The sequence below is a fragment of the Paramisgurnus dabryanus genome, chromosome 19, assembly GCF_030506205.2.
Source record: "Paramisgurnus dabryanus chromosome 19, PD_genome_1.1, whole genome shotgun sequence".
Lineage (NCBI taxonomy): Eukaryota > Metazoa > Chordata > Actinopteri > Cypriniformes > Cobitidae > Paramisgurnus > Paramisgurnus dabryanus.
The window spans coordinates 16,204,512-16,230,016 of record NC_133355.1 but is presented as its reverse complement, the minus strand read 5'-3'; the positions used below and the strand labels follow the sequence as shown (position 1 = coordinate 16,230,016).

At 38.4% G+C, this 25,505-nt stretch overlaps 1 protein-coding gene across 6 annotated transcripts in view; it reads right to left on the bottom strand.

Annotated features, from left to right (window-relative positions):
* Positions 1 to 25,505, bottom strand: part of trioa (trio Rho guanine nucleotide exchange factor a) — a 108,271-nt gene that overhangs the window by 73,343 nt on the left and 9,423 nt on the right. For all 6 annotated transcript variants that reach the window (XM_065291536.2, XM_065291513.2, XM_065291543.2 and 3 more), the window contains exon 2: positions 14,454 to 14,504. In XM_065291536.2, coding sequence (XP_065147608.1) covers positions 14,454 to 14,504 — 51 coding nt within the window. The remainder of the gene's footprint in view (positions 1 to 14,453; positions 14,505 to 25,505) is intronic.

Below are 25,505 nucleotides of genomic sequence, written 5' to 3'. Positions count from 1 at the left end.
CGAATCACAAAACACTGGACCAGCTACACATTCAGAACTCGTAACGTATTTCTTCGTTATATCAGACAGGAACATAAACACTTGTTATATTTCATACCATAAACACAATCAAAGCTTCGAAAACACAGGAAAAAACAGCACCTTTAATATATTGCTTGGTGATTCTGTAAGCCTGGTGTACACTGTGAATTTATAAAATTTTTTGCTTAAATGTGCGATCATAAATAGTGCTCATAAACGGCTGTTTAAATAACATCATCTATTGTCATAAGTGGAAGCTTGGACCTGAAAACAGTATTTCTTACATCATGACTTAACAAGCCTATTAGTCAGCAAAAACAGAAAGTATCAGCCTTCAGATAACGCAGCAACTCAAGAAACTCCTTGTTTCAATACTCGTTTCGTTTTTACACCAATACCAGTTGCACAGTTGTGCCATCCAAAAGGGATTCAACACAACAAAATCTTGCAGGCCTGCACTAACTAGAGGATAAATGTGTCAAGGAATAACATGACCTACGATGCTCTGGTCACTTATCATTAAACACGTTCAGCGGGACCAGTGGAAACTGCACCACAAAGTCCTCTTTAGCTTCAGCAGATGGTTTGGAGAGGTTCAGCGCACATACACACGTCAGATGTTAAAAGTAAATTAGGAGGTCAAACATTGCCTGGTGTGTGGCCGTGTTTTATCTCAGTGAAATCACTCATCCAGACACAACACAGAACGAACGTTTGCAAGCCACAACGAAGACGAGCTGTGTATATTTGCCAAATACACAATGTTTGCACAGTGACCTATATCACTCACAAGAGAGATTTAAAAAAAGAAAAAAGGGAAATGCTTGGGAATTTGGGCAGGAATGCATGTCAAAGAATAGAAGTGTAAAAGAACTTCTGCACACAAATACCCACACACGACACATTCCTGAGATCAAATAAAAGTTGCATTTCCAATTAAACAAACATGCCTAACTTCTTTTCCAGTGGCTGCTGGTGACTGCTCTTCAGATGGACGCAAATTCAAAATGTGTGTTTGAAATTTTATGTGTGTTGCTTATGTTTTCAAAATGTGTTGTGTTTGTTGCGTCATGTGAACCATGTGCATCATCTCAAAATAAGTGCCTGCTGCACACGCATCAAAACCGTTTATGATAAAAAAGATGCTCACATTCACGAAATACTCACAAGACACCCCTTAACAGTAAACTCTGATTACGCATTAGATTATACGAGTATCTGGCAAACGCGAGCATCTTTCTTTTTCATAATCCCTTTAGACATGTCGCAGCAGGCACTTATTTTGACAAAACACATGATGCACATAGGTTCACTCGACACGGCTAGCACATATTTTGAAATGATGAACCACACACATGACGGGCTACATACATGTTGTGACGAACTTCGCATTGTGCGCTCTCAAAAAAATAAGGAAGCTCTTTTCATCTCCTTATTTGTTCAAAACTATCATTTATTTTGTAATTAATGGCCAAATACATTCGGTGACTTCTTACAAAAAGTTCAATATGCTTACAAAAGGTACAAAAGTGGCATTCTGATAAGGCAGTACTTCCTGATGGCCATGCGGTAAAAACATTGAGACACACTGCTATAAAACTGCATCCCAAGGGCAGACATTAAACAAAATTGTGTGACGGTGACACATTTGTTAAGATATGTTCAAGAAACAGCATTTCTGAACATACACCATCACAATGGTATTTGGCCCATGTTTAAGCCGACTAAATAAATCACAGACATTCATGTGCTGCATTTACAGTCCATCCTGACCACACACTCACTCTCAAGACTCCCTGAGCTTCTGTTGCCATGGAGACAGGCCAGTACTCTACATTCCAGGGATATTTTGGGAAAAGGAAGTGTGAGAATTCTTCAGATTTTCTGTGATGAATCACTTGATTTAGGAAGTAGAGGTGAGTACAGATATGAATCCATGCATCACCCTCATATCGCAAAGAGGTAATACATGTTACCACAGATTTCAATAAAATACCACTTATAATAGAAAGTGTTATACTGTAAAACCTAAATAAATAAATAACTATGACTTTTTTGGCAGTAATGGCTAATATAAAATTAATACTTTGCTGTTGCAACCATTGACTTTGCAGAAGCTATTATCTGAATAAAGCATTTAAAATTAACATAAAATTACAACTTTTCTTAAAGGAATATTCAATTTTCTTAAAAGAAAAATCCAGATAATTTACTCACCACCATGTCATCCAAAATGTTGATGTCTTTCTTTGTTCAGTGCTTTAAAAGTGTATATTTGTTATTTTTAAAATCATTTTGCTAGATAAGACCCTTATGCCTCGTTTGGGATCGTTTAGAGTCCTTTGAAACTCCGTTGAAAAAAACTTTTACGTGTTGAGTTAAGTGTTAATTGTTGGGCTCTATTAAAGTCCATTAAAATGAGAAAAATCCTGCAATGTTTTCCTCAAAAAACATAATTTCTTCTCAAACTGAACAAAGAAGGACATCAGCATTTTGGATGACATGGTGGTGAGTAAATTATCTGGATTTTTCTTTTAAGAAAATGGAATATTCCTTTAATGCATGGCATGCTTGACGTTAAAGTATGTATGTATGATTAAATTAATTCCCAACGACAATTCTTTTATATCCTGTATAACCCAGAAATATGTCAGATTTCGGGGCACAATAGGCTTTGAACTTTGTTTCCTTTATTTCCTGTTGTCTTATATCTTGAAGCCAACATGAAATAAAGCGTGAAACGTGGTAAAGGACAAAAGACAGAAAGATATTAACCTAGCACAAAAACACAAAAATGTGATGACAGTGATGAATACAGGTGTCAGCATCACAGTCACATTCTTGACACTGAGAGACCTTTAGATCAACAATAAACAATTCATCACTTTTACTGAAATGTTCCTTAGTTCCTTGTTGTTTCTTACAACAATGTTTTACGTTATATGCTCTTCATTAAGGTGAAGTGTAAGGTCAGCACCATTACCAAATTGTGTTTCCAAACACTTCCACCATATGCAATTCTCAATGTTTTGATGGCACCACAATGTTTACATTTCTTGAACATCATCAAAATACATATGACTTATAAGGCATATAAGGTTGTGACGACTTCACCCTATCCACCTTATTTTTGACGTTAATGTGGGCGATGCCATCTTTAAGCTCTTTGTGTAAGACTTCAGGTGAGCCACTAAAGCTAATGGCAATTGTTTTGCGAGTGACACGGGTGTGCCATTTTGACTAGATAGGTGTAATGTTTATTATGAAACCCAGAAATCCAGAAAGACCGGCATCATTTTGTGCAGTTAGGGGTTGCCATAATAGCTGGTACAAACACATCTCTACAAAACATTTGTTAGGTTCATAATCCACGCATGTTTTTTTGTTAATCAGGTTGTGTGTGTTCTCCCACAACATTGTTTTCTACCGGCCAGCTATTGAAATGGAAGTCTGGCACAGAAAAAGGAAACGCGTCACATTACTTACTTCCATGTTTGAAAAAAATAAGGTTGATAGATCCTTTACACATACATGCTTAACTAACTCTTCAGAAATACAGCTCAGCTACAAAGATGCGCACATCAAATATCTATGTAAATCATATAATTTCAGAGGAGAAACATTCTTTACATGTCAAATCCATCTTTTTCCTTGTGAGTTCACACTGCCAGGGATTATTTGATGTTGCTCTCTCATCTAGCTGCTTCCTGCCAGCTCTCTGAGGTCAGGCCCCCTAATAACAGGGTACAGAAAATGAGCAGCTCACGCAACACACACATCCCCTCAGAGAGAGAAAGAGCAGAAAAACGACTAGAACTATACAGTCATAATTCAAAACAAATGTCTTTAATAATCAAATTGTACATGTGCATGGATGGAAGCATTATTAGGAAAAGGAAAACAAAAGCACGCACACCTCACATGGGTGCTCGACTAAAAGTCATATCAGAGAAGTATAAGTCAAGTCAGCACACCAAAGCCCCAAAAATTGTGAAAGACTTATTTATTAAAAGACTATAGCATGGAGTGTGACGTTTCGAGCATCATCTGATGAAGACCCTGCGCAATCGAATGTGAAAGAATTTTATTAAAGAAATCTTTCACAATTTTTGGAACTTTGGTGTGCCGACTTAAGGCCGGGGTATACCTTTTTTCCAGCTTTCAAAGTATACTCCCCGCGGCTACACGCGGATGGCCGTGTTCGACACTATACGCAATACAAATGATTTCTTAATCAAATAATTAGTCTAACAGGCCGTCAGGGCAGCACTGATTTGGTGACATTTACAGTACATTAAAACATTAGTTTAGGTGAGGAAAAGTAACCGATCCACCACTGCAAACACAGTTTAGAACAAACAACAAGACAAAGAACAGGAATCAAATATTATGGTAACAAACATGCTCCACAGCTTTCTGTTCTTGGAAGAAGTAAAAGTTAAAGAAGAAAAAACGATAGTGTGTTTGCAAATGCTGTTTATTTCCTTTGTATAATTGTTTATAGTGGAGTGTCCTGTCAAAATATTTTCACGTGCATGCGCTGTATGTGTGCTGTATGTGCGCGCGGTCTCAAATTTGGGGCTGCACGTGGATGGTCCGCGCGACCGGCCGCGGACCCTCCTGATGACGAAAATGACGTCATGCGGACGGCGCGCATACACGGAAATGGCGCCTGTGTGTGCCGCCCAGCTATGACTTAGGAAGTTGCTCAAATCCCTGTTGTGCCACAGAGCGCCACTCATATAGTTTAACATAAAATAACATAATTCGCATTTCGAAGTAGACGCTATCTGACGAAGCTTGCGCTAATTAATGTGCACTTCCGGTTTACGATACCTCAGAGTTGTCCTATAGACGCGACTCATCGCGGCCCTGAGCTGCGCGGCCGGTGTGTGACCCCCTTAAGGCGTCTGGTGTGAACTCTGCATTAGACCTGGTGTGAACTCTGCATTAGACCTTGAAAACTACCGTATTGTTTAACTGGCATACGTTGTTTTTGGCCTATGCTGATATTGTGAAATCATTGGCCAATATAACGCAAATGTAATTACAGTAACTAAATTGTGACCCGCTCTGGCGAAATGAGTCGGAAGTCGCAACGTTTTATTTTAAGATATGAGCCGATAATGTGGAAAAACAATGAAATTATCAAAAAAAATATTTTTACCTAATTTCAAAGAACAGACATTAAAAATAATCTCCCAAAGTTTCGTAGTCCAAATAATTGAGTAAAGGTGTTTAAATGACTATTAAATTTGAAACAGTTTTACTAAATTCGCTGGAAATTGCTTTTCTCAAATGCTCTCGTCACCTCCGAGCATTTCCCGAGCATTTCCCGGGTATCCCCTGAAACGTCACCATCTCTCCAAATATGGTGTTACACGTTGTTTTAGAGCCAATCAGAAATCTTCATAAACGCTGATCATTTGTCAATGGGAAACCCCGGGGCACGCGACTGGTCCAGCCATCCTCCTGTCAGTCTCGCAGCACTCTCCTCTCCTATTTAACTCCTTTTTGAATTGTTTACACTGTTATTGTCAACTAACCTACACAAAGATATGATTACATAGGCAAGCATTATTTGTTTTCTTTTTGCTTGTCTCTCTGCCTCTCTCAATTTCTCTCACACGCACACACAACACATTCTGGTTTCCATGTTTTGTGGGGACATTCCATAGACGTAATGTTCTATTCCCTTCCCCTAAACCCCAACCATCATAGAAACGTTTCTGTCACTTCACATTTTCAATAAACATCATTCTGTTTGATTTATAAGCTTGTTTCTTGGTTTACTGTAATAGCATTTATATTAATGTCTTTGGTCAAATTAAGCTGTAAAATAAATCGTTTATCCCTTTAAAAATGCAATGGATATTGAAAGATATCTACAAAAAACGGGCAAAAAACTTTAAAGGTGTTTTTCTCAGGTTTTCAGTTGGAAAAAAGAGTACAGACAACCTTAATTCAAATGTCTATATCTTTAAAACCATTCAAGGTATGACTTTGACTATGATATCATTTGAAAGCTTATGATCCTCTTTCCATTGATACCAAAATCTCAATTTTGAAATTTGGGTCACTGTGACTCATTTTGCTGGATCAGGTCACAATTAAACTAAAAAGATATTAATTGTGTAATACATCCTTAAAGTATACATAAAATATGCATGATCATGCAAAGTTTGTATTTTATCTACATTACCTGACACAGCATTTTTGGGAAAACAGGGTTTCAAGTTTGGTAGACTTGAGCACCTTGTTTAAAAGTTTTTGAAAATAACACACATTTAAAAAAAAAGACCTAGTTCTGGGATTTGTGTTCCCTGCTAGAGCTACCGCTAGGCTGTGAATCTGTTATTTTACTGTCTGTCAGATGCATGTGTTTTTCTTAAAGGGACAGTTCACCTAAAAAATGTAATTATTATTTATTCACTCACATGTTTATCTTCTAAACCTGTATGAGTTTCCTTATTCTGTGAACACAAAAGAAGATATATTGATAAATAATGGTAAGCATACAGCTGATCATATCCACTGACTTATTTGTTTATCCTACTATAAAAGTCATTGGGTACCTTTAACTGTGTGGTTATCATCATTTATCAAAATTTCTTCTTTTGTATTAAGCAGAAGAAAGTTTTTGGGTGAACTAGCCCTTTAATGAACAAAACACTAATAAGACTGACTGCAAGGGTCCAATGCTGATGGTGAAAATAATATCGGCTGATATATTAGCCACAACTTAGAAAATGTATATGTGGTACAACTAGGGCTGTCACTTTTGTGAAAAAATCATTTTCGATTTTTAATATATAAGTGTTCATTGAATCGATTGTAAAGTCGATTTTCCATGTCTAAAAGACGTTTCCATTTTCAAAGCCAAATAACAGACAAATGTAAAGAGAGCGCCTGAAACACACAAGTCAGCAATATTTCTTATTCATTGTCATTAAGTTTCGTGCAGAATAAAAAACAGCAACAGTAGTGCAACATTCTCAAAAAAAATATGCAGAGTGGACTGCTGCCATAAATGAAAAACATTACTGCAGGCTTCAACCGGCTGCTTTTATGATTTAGGCAATTCAAAATTATTTTAAATAATGATTCGATCCATTTCAAACAACTGTTCAAAAATGAAACTTTAAATAGACTTACTTGAAGTTGAGAACATGCTGTGTATTTTTTTATTAAACGTAACCGACACTTAGGCGGCACTAGGCAGGCATAATGAAATGCGCAAAAAGGCTAGGGCCATTACAAATTATTGGTCAGGAAAACAAGTCGATCAACATTTTAGGGGTCAAGAGCAGAGCGCTTTTCATTCACTATATGTCCATCTGTTGAGAAGACGCACTCCGACCGCACTGATGTCCCAGGGAAACTCGGGTACTTTGTTGCCAGCTGCGCAAGGTGGGGGTATTTCGTACTGCCAATCTTCCATCACAAAAGCGGGTCGCTATCAGCTCGCAAGGGTGGCTCCTTGTCATAACTCATCATCTCCTGTAAGGTCACAATTTCGACGTTCTCTCGTGTTGCACAGGTTTATTGACGTTGTCCTCCATTTTCTTTGCAAGTCACTAGATGCAGCGATTGAAAGCGAGAAACTATAGGTGCGTAAAAATGCTGGGTATTTTCTGTCTAGCTTTCGCACACCTACTGCACTTTCGTAATTCTTTATTTTCTTTTTCTGCTTGTTTGTGAGTTATGTTACATCTATATTTTTAACTGTTTAATTCTTTTAAAATTAATAGTGTACGTATTTGGTTAAAATCGATTGCCTATTTTCGTTTTCGAAACTTTTTTTGGTTGGTCCGATCGATTGTGCAATCGATTTTCGAACGAAAAGTGACAGCCCTAGGTACAACCACACATTACGTAAAAATACACAGTTATTCTTGTGAGATCAAGTTGAAAAAAAGTTTCTTTTTAAAAAAACAGCCTAATATGCAGTGCTATTCATACGGTAAGTCAACTCCTCAGGAAAGTGCAAACACAGTGGTGCTATCAAAACATTGCTTTGTTTGTTTCAACCCCTTGTGGCATGAGTTTGGAGCAGGATACGCTGAGAGTCCGGTGGCCTGCAAAACATTATTGTGCAATTCTATACACTAGAATCACAAACACTACCCCAAATGTACCCATGGTGAACACAACAAACCCTAATAATAAATACCATGTTTCTACATGGTGGTGGCCACATGACTACAAAGCTTCTCCTCTTTTCTGACCCTAGGATTAGCACTCAGTTTTTGATCTCAGTATGTGAAGTGCATCAATCAGAGTCAAAATTTTGCCAGCTGAGAAATTGGAGTTCCTGACCTACAACACAACCTTATCAGGTGTGAGCACCAGATCACCCCAAACACAAAGCACTTCAGTCTCACTGCCTTACAAAATCTCTCTGCTGCCGTCCTCCCCAAATCTTCCATTAATTTTGTCTCTCAAGCCACCTCCACCCCCATCTCCATGTGCATGATAAATGCCTGTCGCTCTCCCACATCACCTCCCACCCAAATCTTGCTGTGTCCTTTTATAATCATGTCCATGTGGTGCCCAATACTAAAAGAACTGGAAATCATTATGCCCTACGACTTGACGTTGCAACGGTTTGGTGCCCATATAAGGATTGGGGGAGGAAGTAAGGACCGAAAAACCTTTTAAACAACTTTCGGTTGAAATAATTATAATGCGGAAAACTGTGGAAAAAAGCCCAAGCCAATCACAAAAAGGCAGAGTGACTTCGACTCCTTTAGACTCAGACTGGCTATGTTTTCCATTACTGAAATTCCTAAGTGTCCGTTAAGCAGGGAGAGTGTTTGACATTATGGCCGTTACTATTCAAAAAAAGAGGAGACTAAACAGAGTTAAAAAGCACAACACTTAGCCTTAATCCAAAAAGTTTAACCCTAATCCGAAACAGCACACACTGTAATCCAGTGAACCTGACACATCATGTTATAATAACAGTCCTCTATTTTTCTCAATTTAACAGAATATAGAAAGCATGAAACAAAATAACTTTATAATTGACCCAAAAGTGTTAAATAAATAATCCTACTTGACTTGTCTCATATATTTTAAGTGTCCTGGAGACATTTACTGCTTAAACAACAGAAAATATACACTGAAAGAGAGGTACAGGTCAAGACTTTCGTTAAATAACCAAACCCCTTTGTATGCCTTCAGGACACTTATATAGATTTATGCCACGAGTCGAGTGCATTTATTTGTTTAACACGTTTGGGTCCTTTTGAAGCTTGAACAGCCGGTCACAATCCATTCCCACAGAAATCCTAAAAAATGTGTTTGGATTCTAAAGAGCAAAGAAAGACAATGAGGGATCAAATGAGGGTGGGTAAACAATGACAGAGTTTTCGTTTTTGGGTAAACTACCCCTTTAAAGTGATGGTTCACCAAAAACATTTACTAACCCTCCAGTTGTTTCAAACCTGTATAAATGTCTTTGTTCTGCTGAATATAAAGGAATATATATTACATTTTTTTGTAACCAAGCAGATCCAGCACCACTAACTTCCATAGTAGGAAGTAGGGGTGCAACGGATCACAAAACTCACGGTTCGGATCACATTACGGTTTTTGAGGCACGGATCGGATAATTTTTCGGATCTGCAAAAGAAGTATGGGAAAAATCTAATAACAAATCAAGAAATTACAAACATTTATAAAAAAACATTAAGTAATGTCTAAAACCAATAGGTACAGAAATCAATTAAATAATAACACTGCATTTAATGTATTAATTAAATTATTATATTATAAATTAATTATTATTTAAAAAGCTTCAGAAGTGATTTTCTCTTTGTCTTGGGTTGTTTGATTAACATTAATGACACAGACTTAAGTAGGTCAATTGAGCTTACTGTCTCTTTAAGACCAAATATGCACAGACTGTCTATGTGTGCACTACTGAGTCCCCTTAAATGCACGCACACAGACAGACAGAGAGCGCAGCATAAACAGTGTCCCACATAAAAACGTTACGTTGTTTTTTATTGCTCTGTTAGCCAAATGTATTTTAATACACTACAGTATGAGAGAGAGTAGCACAACTCTCTGAAGTTTACACATCAAGAGTTCTGATCTTTGAAGGATGATCATGTTAGACTCGAGCTGGACCAGACGCATTCAACCGCACGTGTGTTTGTGCGTACAGTAAACTGCTCATTTTAGCACCTTTTTGCAGGTAAACTGTTTAAAATCACTTGAATGTTAACATTTGCAAACCTTTGAAACACTTTCAAATTATAAACTTTCCCTATTTAAATTTGCGTATTAAACCGCGAATCACATGCGAGCCGAACCGTGGGTCGTGATCCGTACGGATCATGGATCAACTGCAATCCGTTACACCACTAGTAGGAAGGAATAATTCTATGGAAGTGAATGGTGCCCCAGATCTTCTAAAATATCTTTCTTTATATTAAACAGAACAAATAAATGTATACAGGTTTGAAACAACTTGAGGGTTAAGTAAACTTAACTCTTTAGCCCCCCAGCATTTTTTTTTAATTTGTCAGCCAGCGCCAGCATTTTTTTTTTAATGCCTTCCAGGAAATGTCCTTCTTTAAAGGTGGGGTGCATGATACGTGAAAGCCAATGGTGACTTTTGAAATCACCTAAACAAACACACCCCTACAGAATCTGGACCTTCTTTTGATAGACCCGCCCCACACATACACAACCCAGGCAACAATGTTGGTTAGTCGACACGCCCCTTACTGCTGATTGGCTTCAAGTGTTTTTTGGTAGTCGGCCCGACTCCCTTTTCCAAAGTGTTTTTCAAAAATCATGCACCCTGTATTTAAATATATAAACATACAATATATCAAATGAAAAACAGACCCTCTGCTTTCAAACAAACAAAAAGTTTCATCCTACCTTTATTTGTTCTCTTTTATCACCTCTCAAATACGAGTAAGTTTCTTAAAAAATAATCACATTTTTGTGAAGGACTTTTGATAGAGATCAGATTCAGAGTGATGATCAAAACATACATCCAGTTTGAACTGTTTGCACTAAGGGGATACTTCCTGTTTTTATAAGTTGGGTACGAGCGCCACCTGATGGATAATAGCGGAATTATGGATTGCCGAAAAAAACTCATTTGCAGGGAAGCGTTTTCTCTTACTTGACGAGTTAACTCGTCAATGGCAGGATAAGAGTTAAGTAAAATCCACGTCACAATAACGTCTGGCTCACTTGTTATGTTAAATAACCACTTTTACAACCTTTGTTACCACTAAGAGTAAAAAGTATTTTGTAAATATTGGAGAGAGAGAGAGAACCAGATATTTCTTCTGTAGTCAAACTTATTCAGCATTGAAACTTTCTGATTCATTCAGGTCTATCTTGTTTGGACAGTGATCTCCTGTGACTGTGTGATTATCAGGACAGCCCACAAGCACATGTTTGTGTATCTGTTGGTCATGTGCTTCATGGGTACTGAGAGGGGCAAAGAGTCTTTGATGGGGTGGGTCATGGCGTCTATTTAAAGAAATCACAGCTGCAACACCCAGTTTGTAAGAGATTCATAGCCTACAGATTCGTAGTACATAATACTCCTTTTATATAATTTAACACTGTCTGTTTCTTATTATGAAACTGATATGGGTTTATCAGGAAACTACTGTAACACAAACCTATCAACAGGAGCGGATGAGAGTGTCGCTGGAAGCCATTTTGGATTAAATATTTAAGAACAGCAGTTACTTTCTGGCACTGATTCATGAATGCAAGAGGCTCAAGTATAAAAACTGGTTGACAGAGAGAGGTGAGGAAATGAGGGATTGCAACAGCTGAGTCTCACTGCTGTATTCAACAATCAAAGAGACAGGCACTTCATCAGCCAATCAACCGTATGCACAGGTGCTTTATTAGCTAATCATCATGAAGATACAAGCAACCTTTAAAGTTGCCATGAAACGAAAGTAGCGATTGTCTTAGTTTCCCCTGTGGTAATGTATTTTCGAGTGAAACGGCTTCTGAAATGAAATAAAGGTAGGGCTGGACTTAAATTTGTCCATCGAGAATTGATTGGATCATTCAAAGTTGGGTCGTGTTGCTAATTGCTAATCGCTGCGATCTTTATCCAGACCCCGCCCACCTGCCATACCAAATGACCAGAAGTAAAGAGAGATCGTTTTGAGGAGAAGATTTAGGTTTTTGATTAAAATTATGAGGGCACATAATTTTTTTTAAATAATGAAGATAATTAATTTGTAAAAAATACAACAATATTCCAAAACAAATTTTAGTTCAGTTTTACATTATAATTTCATTGCGACTTTAAAGGTGCAGTGTGTAGATTTTAGCGGCATTTAGAAGTGAGATTGTGAATTGCAACCAACAGCTCAGTCCACCGTTCATCGAAACGCATAGAGGAGCTACGGTAGCTGCCATAGGACAAACATGTTGTGGTTTAAGACAAAATACAGTAGTGCCAAAACGCAGTTTGTCCGTTTAGGGCTACCGTAAAAACATGGTGGCACAAAATGGCGACTTCCATGAAAGGGGACCCGCGATGAATGTAGATAAAAACATCTCATTCTTAGATAATAAACACATAACAGTTCATTATGTAAGGTCTTTATACACCACTGATAATATAATTATGTCGATTATATTGCATTTCTGTCAAGAGATCCTTATAAATGTTACACACTGCACCTTTAAAATCAATTTAAACCTATTCTATGTGTGTGGTGTATAAACAGTTAGATGGTTGTACATGCCATTAAAACATCTGATATCTTTGTTGTTACTCCAGATAAATAAGGCCTACACTTATAAACACACCCAGGCTATACCCAGCCTATCTGTTTATGCAGTATGTATATTGTGCACCTTATGCTATTTTCCATCTTTGAATTTTCCAACTTACTAACCTACAGATGACTAATTTGATCAAATGTGCGGCGAACAACAACCTGCTAATAATATAAGATTGGATTTGGTGACTTTACACACTCAACTCAGAAATAAAAAAAAACATAAGATGAAGAAATGTACTTTTATGCCCCCAAAACACTCTTTGTTCAATATCTTAAGCAAAACACATCAACTTTCCACAAATTCACAGATCATCTTCTGACAGTAAGAGATAATGACCAAAAGCACAGATTGCCTGGCCTTGTAAGACCCCTACACACATTATACTACAACATATATAAATATACACCCACAGTATAGACTGAATATTTGGAGAAGCATACTTTAAGGTTGTAAAACCTCCCTTATAGTCATAAAAGTGTTCATCGTCGAACTGTTGGATGCCTTGCACTAAAAAAATGGTCAGATTCCTCCCTATTGCGCACATGTGGTACATTTTAACCCCACAAGTGTGAACTGTCAACATTTCTGTGGCTCTCAGAGCAGAGATTTCCTGACTTCAAGTCATGTCAGACATGTAAGGAATGTGTATGATACACAACATATGCTCCCTTTCAGGGCTTCCAATTGATAGTTTTCAGTCGCGTGACCCACCAGGGGGGTTGGAGGGCAAGAAAGCAGCATTTTACATTGAGCTATCCATAGAGAGGCAGCACATGCCGGACAATATTCCATCTGTATAAAATATTTCATTCACCTCTCAAAAGAAGAAAAATTAAGATATGAACACACAAGCAACAAGTTTTGGGCACTTATGATCTATACACAGCACCAGATTCTGTATTTTATAGACCTCCACTTTGCCGATGTTTACATCGATTTCGTGTATAATTCTTATATTATACTGCCACCAGGATTATGTTTATATTAATATCATATTGTATATATCATATAGGCTAAACAAAAGAAATCACGCACTTCTTAAGCTGCGAATATCGGGCCGTTCCCCCAAGTGCGTGACGACACATGAAAGCTATCAAAAGCCGAGCGGCTGGCGAGCTGGACATGCTACACAGCGCTATAATCGAGTTTACATCAGGGAACAATGGACTAAGTATGAAGCCTGATCTACAATTAGCCAGAAGTTATTCTGCAGTTTCAGGGTTCAAGCCAAGGATAAAACAACTGTGCTCAATCCCCTCAGTTTTAATGAGCAAGCGTACTGGTAAGTCTGCGGACACACACACATTGTCACACGCTTTGTCAGTTGGATGTTTATCCAGCAGACATGATGTTTGCAGTGTTTCGATCCCAGAAAGAGACATCCAGTCAAAACATCACAGACAAGTGCCCTCAAACAGGCCTTTCATGATAATATTCAGACAAAACAAACAAAAAAGGCAAACACCGCCAGACAGAGGGGCACAGGTGAAAGCAAACAGCCAATGATATGCTGAAAGTAAAAGTTTCTGTGGGTGGGTTGTGATAAAACGTGTTGTTTCTTTGGCAAATCAGAATCAAGGATATAAATCACGTACCCAACAATTGGTTGTAAGGTAAGTGTCATGATAGCCGATATTTACCTGTTATTTGATTGGAGACTCCTTTGGGCTCACCTTTTGAAATTGCGCAATCTATGAAGAAAAAAGAAAGAAATGAGTGAGACTGGTCAAAACTATCTGTAAATATATCAATGATATATATGTCACAATATGATAATATCATTATATTCAAAGTATTAAACTCATTTTCATTTGCATCAAAATTAATGTGCGTATGCTGAGTGAACCCTTACGAAAACCATGGTGTTAGTACAAATACAAATATGATTACTACAATTGAACCACGGTTACCACAAATTAACCATGGTTTTCTGGAAGCATCTGTCTGAAATCCCCTACTTTCATAATATACAGTAGGTGAAAAGCAGAAGGCGAAGTGAGTAGTGTGTCTGTATTAGGGGTGGGCGTTATCACCAAAAATCTATTTCATGGATTAAGTCATTTTATTTTACAGTAAAAGGTATATTTCACGATATACATGTTTTTCAGATTTATGTTTATATTGTTTTTGGAAAAAACAGGGTTCCCACACCTTAGTTAACTTCAAATTCAAGGACCTTTCAAGGACTTTTTCAGGTCCATTAACTAAAGAACTAAATGTGGGGACACATTTCAAGCATGAGCAAGGTTACATCGTGTTACCTAATATAGTTACAGTTCCCTTTCGAGGAAACTCGCGCTGCGTCACTGTGGTGACACTTTGGGGATGCCTCCAGGGGTAAGTGCGTCTGAATGTGTATATCAAATTTAACCAATGGTGAGGCTTAACAACAAAGACAGGGTGATGTGGGAGCCAGGAAGTATATCGCTATCTGAAATATTGCCAAAGACGGTGTTACAGGGATGCAGGAAGTATGGCAAGGGAGACGCAGCGTCTTGTTCCCTTCACAGGAAACAACAGTTACATGCGTAACCAGAGACGTTTTCATGTGTCAAACACAACTATGCAAAAAAGAATTTTGGTATGAATCAACATTCACATACAGAAGATATAAGAATTTAAAGTGAACAGTTTAGCACGTGTGCTTAAAGGCAGGATAGGCAGGAATTATCTAAAAAAACTTTTTTACAATTTGTCTTTATATACCAATACATAATTAAAATGTAAGTACTCTGAAAAAGAGAGTATAAAAATCGAGTGTCTTTAGACCTCTCACGACTGTTTTAAACACAGCTCATTTTTCCATTCAGGACGAAACAAATGATTGACTTGCGTGACTATCACTCTTTCACGCGACCAGGCACCATCCCTGTTGCTATGGAATCTGCCCACACATGCACACACTAGAGATGCGCGGATGGGCTATTATTTCATCCGCAACCGCATCACAAAACTCATCATCCGTCCGCCATCCATCCGCACAGTTTCTGACCAGTTTTCAAAACCGCACCCGCCCGCCATCCGCTGACTGGGCGATGCAAGACGCTGCTGATGACAGCCGCGAGACTAGAAAGCTCTAGAATATTAGCAGTGAACTCAGTCTCTGATTGGCGCACACGGGACAAAAATAAATAAATAAATAAATAATGCCTAAATTAAACGCACAAATTACATAGTCTGCACTGGTGTCATCCTGATTTACCACTTTGTAAAACTTATTCCAGGCAAACCTTTTCTGACCTTCTATTTCCTTTGTTTTTAATTCTCATTCTTTGAGTTTGCCACGTACCTCGCCGGCGTTGATAAGAGCTATGTCAAAATGCATTTCTCTGCGCTGTTAATGATAGAACGAATGGATTCTTAACATGCCGAGGCTATCCCAAACAATTGAAACCTTTATTAAATAAAAGTGTATTAGAAAACTTTTTCTTGTCACTGTTTTAGTATTATAAGTTATGTTTTGTGTTAATATTATTCTGTTTATGTTGCGTATATTTGCAACATAAGGTTGATTATTTGATATACTGTTGAATAGTTTAATCTACATCAATGTGTCATATTTTCTAAAATAAATTAATATTTTTGATTACATATTTATTTTAATAAGTCAGAAATGTGTCCGCTGTTTTCTGCTGACAGGCGCGGTGGGGGCTACTGGGGGCGCGTGCAACAGGTGACGCAGATTATGGGTCCTCAGAAGGCTAGACCGTCTCATTTCAGTTCTCTTTGAGAACTTCTGAGGCTGCCACCCTGAAAGACAGAGTGCTCACCTTTTAAGGTTGCATGCTTAGAAGGACACAGCTAACAAGCAGTCGATCCGCCACCCGCCCGAATTTAATTAAAATATTATTTTTCGTCACGTCATCCGCCCGATCCGCGGTTTATCCGCGGCTGTAACCGCCAACCGCGCATCTCTAGCACACACCCAATTGATTTGAACGTGCACGAGGCACTCTAGGTAGAGCAAAAGTATGGCAGAGAAAGTGCATTCAAGACTCACAGTACCTGCATATGCAGTCAGCGAAGGCAAACAAAGGAATAAACGAAGCAATCAAACAAGAGTAAATATCGCGTGGCTTTTCCTCGAGTCGACGATGTGGTAGTGGTATTGTCTCCGGAGTTTAGTCCTCATCAGAGTCAACAATGCTTTCATCACGGAAACTCTTCCATGCAAAACACTGGCTTAATAGTGAGTACTAAAAGCCATCCTATTTGTTTATATTCATAGTGATAAAGTTAGGTGTATTATTCAGGGCCGGTTCTGGAGGCCCTAGGCAAAATTTATGTTGGAGGCCCCTCACACCCCTCTAATTTTCAGAATAATGTGAGAACGTGTTTTTCTACTGCGTGAGAAATCAGATGAGCACTACTAATAAACATGTTTTCCCCATTACTTTTAATAAAGTTTTATCAACAAATTGATTAACTTTATGCTAAAATGTAATTAGAAATCATGCAAAACCACATGTGTTAAAAATTTTAAGGCAGTCACATTTACCACCTTTTTGGGACAACACAGGATAACAGTTTTGCTTTCTCCAAATAGTAAAATTAAAAAGACAACAATACATTGCAAAAACCCTAACCGTAAAAAAATTACAGGTGAACACCTCCTAGAAAACTTTTATTGTTTTTTATTTTAACTTGGTATAAAGAAGAAATTCCCTCATACTTAACCAATATACAGTATAAAGTTATCTATCAGACTATTGCAATACCTTTTTATAAACTACCTCAAATATCCATACAAATCAGCTGCCACTGGAAGTTAAACAAACAAACTACTTTCATGTTTTGAAAACTAAAATAAAGTGTAGAGGACTTACAAGATATACAGACAGTTTACTTTAGGTAACGCCAGTTTTGTTTTCTGTTCGACTTTAAATACAAACTTAATTCTTGCAATGGCGGCGCCGCATAAAGTTGAACTCACCTTAAAACTTTATTTAATGCTATCAGTAGTGATTGTTGGACCAGCGCACATGGACTTAGCAGTTATGGAGGCCCCCTTCCAAGCTTGAGGCCCTAGGCATTTGCCTACTCTGCCTATAGCTAGCTCCGGCCCTGGTATTATTATTACATGTGATAGTGACATGATGTTACTACATGCACCGCGCTCCCAGCAGAGCCAGTCAGCGACGCGCGTTCATGTGTTTTGGGGGCGTGGCTTTAGACGAAACCCAGAAGGGAGGGGGTGGAGTGAATGGAAAAATGAGCTGTGTTTAACCCTTGTGTGGTGTTCGGGTCTGTGGGACCCGTTTTTAATGTTTACCAAAAGAAAAATTATGCAATTAATTGTTGTTTCAACCTCAGATTCATTGGCCTTGGCTCATCTTCTATAAAGAACATAAAAATAATCAACTTTATAATGACTGAACACCGTACAACCCCCTACACATTTATATTACATATGTGGTGTTCGGGTCCACTGGACCCGGGGGTAATAAGAGTGTAAAAAAAAGGGTGTTTGTATATATGTCTGTACATATGTGATGGATGCATGTCAGAGTTTTGTCCTTCTGCACTTGCTGTAACAGCGCAAGGATACAACATGTTATATATCAAGCATGAACACTTGTCTGCCCCCACTGTCCCAAAAACTTTACCTTTTGTCTAACAGGAACCATTCTACATTTTACCATTATATCCCTTACAAAAAATAACCATGGTTGTATTATAGTAAAAGTGTAGTAATCATGGTAAATTGGTGTATTGATTACCATTTGTAAAACCATGAGTTTACCACAAAACCTATGGTGTGTGTGTGTGTGTGTGTGTGTGTGTGTGTGTGTGTGTGTGTGTGTGTGTGTGTGTGTGTGTGTGTGTATGAGTGTGTGAGAGAGAGTGAGAAATAGAGAAAGTAAAATTTCATATCCAAGCATTTTCATAATTTTAGGTTGTAGCCAATAGCAACACATTGTACTGCAGTGTGTGTGGACATAACATGGACAGGAAGACACAGTATACGTCTATAAAACACAAGAAATGCACATGCAACACAGCTACACAGTAAAAATCTGCTTCTTATGTGTTGTGCAGGCTGTCATGAACAGATTATGTGTTCAGTGTGGATGATGTGTTATGATACCGCATCTTTTCAGATGGGGCCTGTGCTGTGTAGACGGACACAAATGTGTACAATTTCAAACTAAGTTCAAAGAATTAAACATAAAAGTGATGAAAAACTTATTTGAGATGAAAAAGTGCTGAAAATACTTATTTTAGAAAAACATCTGGAGGAGAATAGAATTTTCTTCTCTTATTTCATATTATCCCAAAAACTAATAGCACTTTTATCTATAAATAGTCCTCTACCAGTGGTCAATGACAAACATTAACCAAAAATTCTGTCTATATTACTTGCAATAAGGCTAAAGTAATCATCTGTAAACAATATTACATAAATTTGTATGACTGCATTGGTTTAAAGATACGAATAATACAGCGGGTCCACTAGACCCACAAACATTTTCTAAGTAACAGAAATATGAACACCACACGAGGGTTAAAACACTGGTGAGAGGTTTACAGACACTCGATTTTTATACTCTCTTTTTCAGAGTACTTACATTTTACTAATGTATTGGCATATAAAGACAGTTTAAACAAATTTGTAAAAAAGTTTTTTTTAGATAATTCCTGCCTATCCTGCCTTTAAAAAGTCTAGAATTTTTATGATATTATCTTACACTGCACAGGGAGTAATATGTTTTTTTTTTCCAGAAAACTTCTTGAATAAAATAGATTTAAGCACTTTCAATGACCTGTATCTATATACCGGTATGTACATTTTCAAAAACTTCCCAGCGACTTGAATTTTTTCACCCAGATTCACAAACTTTCAAGGATGTCAAGGACCCATGTGAACCCTGAATATACAAATTTGCAGAAATTTCCCACTAACTATTTAGCTTTTAGTACCTAAATGCTGACCACAATTTTACAAATATAATAAGTTAAAGTTAGTGTTAAAATGAAAAAGTCTTGATAGACAGAATCTTGTTTTTAAATCAGTTATTTTGTAGGCTATTGAAGATATGGTATGCATTGTATTTTGTATTTATACAGTACATTAAAATTAAGAATGAATATGCACAAACCAGACAGGGAAAATATCTGTATATGAGATCCTTAGAAATAGAGATAATAAATATGACAGGTTTTAAGGTGGTCTTGTCGCTCTTTACATTCCTAACCGTTGCGTCTCTTTCTTGTCTTTGTGATCAAATATGTTTGTAATATGAGCAAATGGCACATCACACTACATCGCTCCATCTGCGCATGCGTTTTTGTCTTAGCTTGCTTAACTCTTTCCCCGCCATTGACGAGTTATCTCGTCAATCTGCAATACCGCTATTATCCCCCAGGTGTCCGCAACTTATGAAAACGTATATATATTGCCCTAGGGTAAACAGCTGTATGTCCGTGTATGTTTTAAAGATCGCTCTGCATCTGATCTCTATCAAAAGTCCCTCACAAAAATTGAATTATCTCAGCTTTTTGCTCAAAATTTGGTGTTTTTGATGAAACCTTCACATATTTGAGAGGTGATAAAAACAGAACACATGAAGGTAGGATTAAACAGATTCTTTTGTTTGAAAGCAGAGGGTCTGTTCTTTTATTTCATATATTGTATGTTTATATATTTAAAAAGGAGTTCACGATTCTCTGTCATAGAGACAGAGCGCAGTTATGCAAAAATTTGAAAACCACGCCAACCGGGGGGAAAACAATCCAACCATCTCCATTGACTTTGTATTGCGAGAAGCCGCCTTCTTGTCATTTCTGGCTTATAACAAAAACAGAATAATGCCTAAAAGCTGCTGTGTGACAATATGTACAGCTAACAAGCCAAAGAACCCAGAAATAAGTTTTTACAAGCTGGAAACAGGCAACTTTTCATAGTACTTCTATTAGTAGAACTGCGTCAACTAGGGGGAAACGTAGTCGGCGATCCACTTTTTTCTCCTCAAAGCTGGGTTTTACGGCTCAACAGCTTATTAAAACTTATTTCTTTGGCTTGTTAGCTGTACATATTGTCACACAGCAGCTTTTAGGCATTATTCTGTTTTTTGGTATAAGCCAGAAATGACAAGGAGGCGGCCTCTCGCAATACAAAGTCAATGGAGACAATTGGATTGTTTTCCCCCTCGGTGGGCGTGGTTTTCAGGTTATGATGCGCTGCGCTCTGTCTATACTCAGTCTAAGATGGGGGAGTGCAGAGTTGGCCACGCCCACTTATTTACATTTCCCCGCATAGAAAAAACTGTCATGTCTGACATTTTATTTGACGGTAACCGAATAAACCGCCATTCCCTCTAGCCCCAAAAATTTCAATTTCATAAAATTTGGAAAATCTTCCGCTATACCTTTAAGCTACAATGCTCCTATCAATAAATGAATGTATGGGAAACACTTATCTCATGCCATATCTTCATGTCCTTTGCATCTCCTTCAATTGAAGATTTCATGCATATTAACAGGATACCAAACCAAAGTCTAAAAACATGTCAACTCTTTTAGCTCCACGAGGACCTGCTCCAGTGACCCAAAAACATTGAGGTTAAGCTTAGAGTCTGGTCACCAGTCACCAGACTAATCCAGCTGAAGCATTGACCTCTGAACTAAATGCATAGCATTCAGTGGCCATCTAGGGGGAACAGTGGGTGCTTCTGTTTTTATAAGGAGGCAAAAAGCAGGGGGTTAGTGGGACATTTTGCATGTAGACACACGCATACAGGCAAAATATGGAGCGTGTGAGTGAGCAGGATGAAAAAAAGAGTGGGTGTGCAGTAAGACTGAACAAGACGTAAAGCTACACTTTCCACCTGCCAGGCAAAATCCACTGCTTGACTGTCTTAGCAGGTATCGAACAAGGACAGGCCACTTAACGCTGCTTATATCACATGTTACAAGTGACGCCATGCAGCTTTTGTCTGAAAATATCCCATTGTGTTATTGCATCTTTTGTCTGTGGTTTGAAAGTGAAGTATGTGGTTTCTACAAATCTTTCAGTATTATCTCGCAACACAGTTGCAAGTAAACTATTGATGTGTCCAATCAATAAAGGATTTGGAAAATGCATAAAAAAATCTTTTTGCAATTACATTGGGTGATGCTAGCGGCAGACAATTTCCATGCTTCACCTTTAACGGGGAGTGCAATTACATGCAACAATAGACAGACTTTGCAGTACATTTCTCAACAGGTATGTTAACAATGCTCTTCCTGGAAAGGTCTATATGTTTGTATGCATGCCGGGTTTGAACATCTGGGTTGTAACAGAGTGCATCCGTGTGGTGGGCTGGCTGGCAGGGGGAGGGTTATAGGAGACTTGTTGACAGAAAAGGATCTGTCTGATCACAAAGAGGATCTGAGGCAAAGTATGCCCTTTCTGTTCCTCTTACAACCGCTTTCAAGTTCAGACACACAACACTGTGAATGAACCGTACAAAAATATAAGCATTATTTATAATAAAATCTTTAAATGACATCTACTACATTTGTCTTTGATGTCCCCCTCTGAAATTGGAGAGAACAGAGGTAACGTTTGACTAAGAGAGACCAGGGACCAAATATAAACACTCAGGACATAGTTGTGATGCCAAGCGCATGCCTGACACGGTTACTCACAAGTGCGAGACTTAGCGTGTTTAACGCTTACATGAGTACTTACACCACATGACATGCCTCTCCTAAATCAAATTCACATTCCGAAAAATGTTACAGAACAGTTTATGTACGCACGAGACGTTTTACGTATAAGACCGGTTGCTGAATGGGTGATTTATTAAGATGAATCGTTCATTTCATTAGTGCACTCGCGTTTGAAAACACAGAAACCTGCCAAAAATTACACAAACACGCACAGCCCGATGCGTAAAAAAAAAACAAAGGCAACCGATTACAAGTCTGCTAAGATCAAGCTTACTATTCCAGTCCAAATAAGGAAACATAAGCTTAGTGGACGCAGTGGAAAAGGCCTGGTTCAAATCCACTCTTGGAAAAAATATTTTTCCACTTTCGGTCCAAATCCCCAGCAAAGAGCCCTCATCCCTTCACTCTTAGGAGACAACCGCAAAACTGTTCGGTAGCTCAAAGCAGACAAATAGGCCGACTGCATATTGCTAAGCGCAATTTAAAGACTTAAATTTCGCCCAGCCACTAAACATATGGCAATGCGAAAAAGCACAGAGGGTTGAGTTTGGGGTTGTTGTGAGGTCACTTCTTTCCTTTTGGTGTGACCAGGCAGGAAATGGGCATGTGACGTACAGCGCCTCACACAATACAACTATTCGCATTCACAGGACATACAAAGCAAATACACAAACAAGGTCGAGCACTTTATCAGCGAACGTGTGCGTCAGTGCGCATGTGTTTGAGAGCCTGATAAATGTCTAGAACTTTAGTCAGATCCAAAAGCCCCTCTATTCTGAGCCAAGGGAGAACAAAAGAAATGAGCGGCCCATGATTCAGGCCCACGTGTCTTTCCTGCGACCCAGAGCTCTGCCACTTTCTAGCCCCACAAATTAAAACAAGCCCACTCGTTGTGATCAGGCACCATTCTAAGCAGATAGTCATCGATCAGACTTGTATATGAATCATGTGTTTGAGACCTGTCATCACCACATGCTGCATCATAAAGGCCTAAATAGGTTTCTGTGAACAAACAACAAGCACAGTATGCTTTATAGCTTCATTTGGTAGTTTTAGCTACTCTGATCTATAATAAGCTGTCCGGGAAGCAGATCTGAGCCAATACCAACACAAGAAAATGTTCTGATCTCCATCACAAATCAAATGACACATTTCCCTATGGTGTAAACTCAAGCACCAGACCTGAAAGATGCTTTCAGGTCTTAATGTCTGATTTTATGAAGGCTATGCTCATGCCTGACAAGTCTTTGTATGATCTCTGACTTCAGATTTCAAAATGTAGTTTGTGGTGATTGCAATAAAGTGCTTTCACAAAAAACATTTCACTACTGGGGAGCCACATGGACCAAACATTAGGCCCCAATTGGAAAGACAGAATTCCTCAAGTAATTACAAATTATACAAATAAAAAAAATTTATTTTGGCCACATACACGGAAAATGCGTCCAGGATTTGTCCGGGATGTTTGATTTTTGGTTCATTCACACTGCTAATGATTTTACGGAATGAATGAATCCCCACCACACACATACCGTAAATATCCCGTAAAGACGCGTGACGTATTTAAAGTCCTGCACTTGGTAGGTTTGAAGTTTGGTAATTATCTGTTTTTTCTCTTTCGAGAAACCACGCACGTGCATTTTGACAAGATCATAAACAAGGTCATGCTGGGGACTGATCTCAGCTTCAGCGAGGAAAGTAACAAGCTCCCTGATCTCTGCTTCAATCCAGTTTGCCGATATTTCTCATCGTGAATGTTGATCTGCGTTTAAATCCATTTGTCAAACAGCTGAACCAGAAGTCTTGCTGCGACGACGCGCACGTCCTTACTACGGCATGTCCCTTTACGGCATAGTTTTTGCCTCTTGTTCACACACAGGATGTGTTCTGTAAATGTTATGGCAATTTTACAAGGTCCTCTTTATGAGAGCGATCTCAGATCATTTACGGAACGTTTTTGTGTTCACACAGAAGCCAAAACTCCGTGACCAAAGTTCTGTGTGAATTGGGTTTAAGATTTATAAGTAAGTCTATTCTACAATCCTACTTTAAATGTGGATTCAAAGCTCTAGTTATTAAGCAAACAAGTTGGACTTTGAAATAAAGGTTATTGTTCTTGCACTCGCTAACCTTAGTTTAAGTCTGAGAGTAAACGCACAACAGTAGTGCTGCCGCGAATAGTCGACGTAGTCGACGTAATCGACGATGAAAATTTGTCGACGGCAATTTTTTTAGTCGAGGAGTCGCATATTTATTTTTTTCCATCTCAAACGGCCCACTGTAATTCTGTCTCCTGTCTCAAATGGCTCAATGTAATTCACCTCCACACCAGTCTGTGCGCTGTGCGCGCCCTGCTGGTTAATCTGCTACGCTATCATCTTTCTTCCCTCTCCCCCTGCCTTCACTCACTGCTTTAATTTTGAAAAATTGGCGGTGGCAGGTCAGTCTATGGAATTATGAGTCGGAAAGCTTCCGAAGTATGAAAGTATTTTAAGCCAAGTTGTGATAAAAGAGTGGTCTGTTACACCGTGCCAAACGTCGCCGGCTTATCACGGGAGCACAACAACAATGCACGAGCATCTCAAACGAAAACACTCGGGAGTTATTGACGATACACCCACAGAGAATAGGACAACGTAAGTAACTGTTATATGATTATTAATGAAACGGCGAGCTAGTCAGTACTGTTTTATTAACTCTTTTGAGAAGTACAATGACTCTGTATTTGGATGTTAAAGGCTATCAGTGTTTGCTCGTGATTCCGCCACGGAATCAACACTGGACGCAACAAATAGATTTTTCATGATTCCCATTTACATTTTTATTTTACTATTTTAAACGGCTCAATTCATTGTTGCGAGTGTTCAGCGCGTCTCTCTCTCTCTCTCTCTCTCTCTCTCTCTCTCTCTCTCTCTCTCTCTCTCTCTCTCTCTCTCACTCATGTTGCTTGCAGCGCCTCAACAGCGCGCGCCTCTCTCTTACGTGACAGTGAAAAGGTGGCAGTGTTTTTAATGACCTTCTTTTTTGCGTAAACG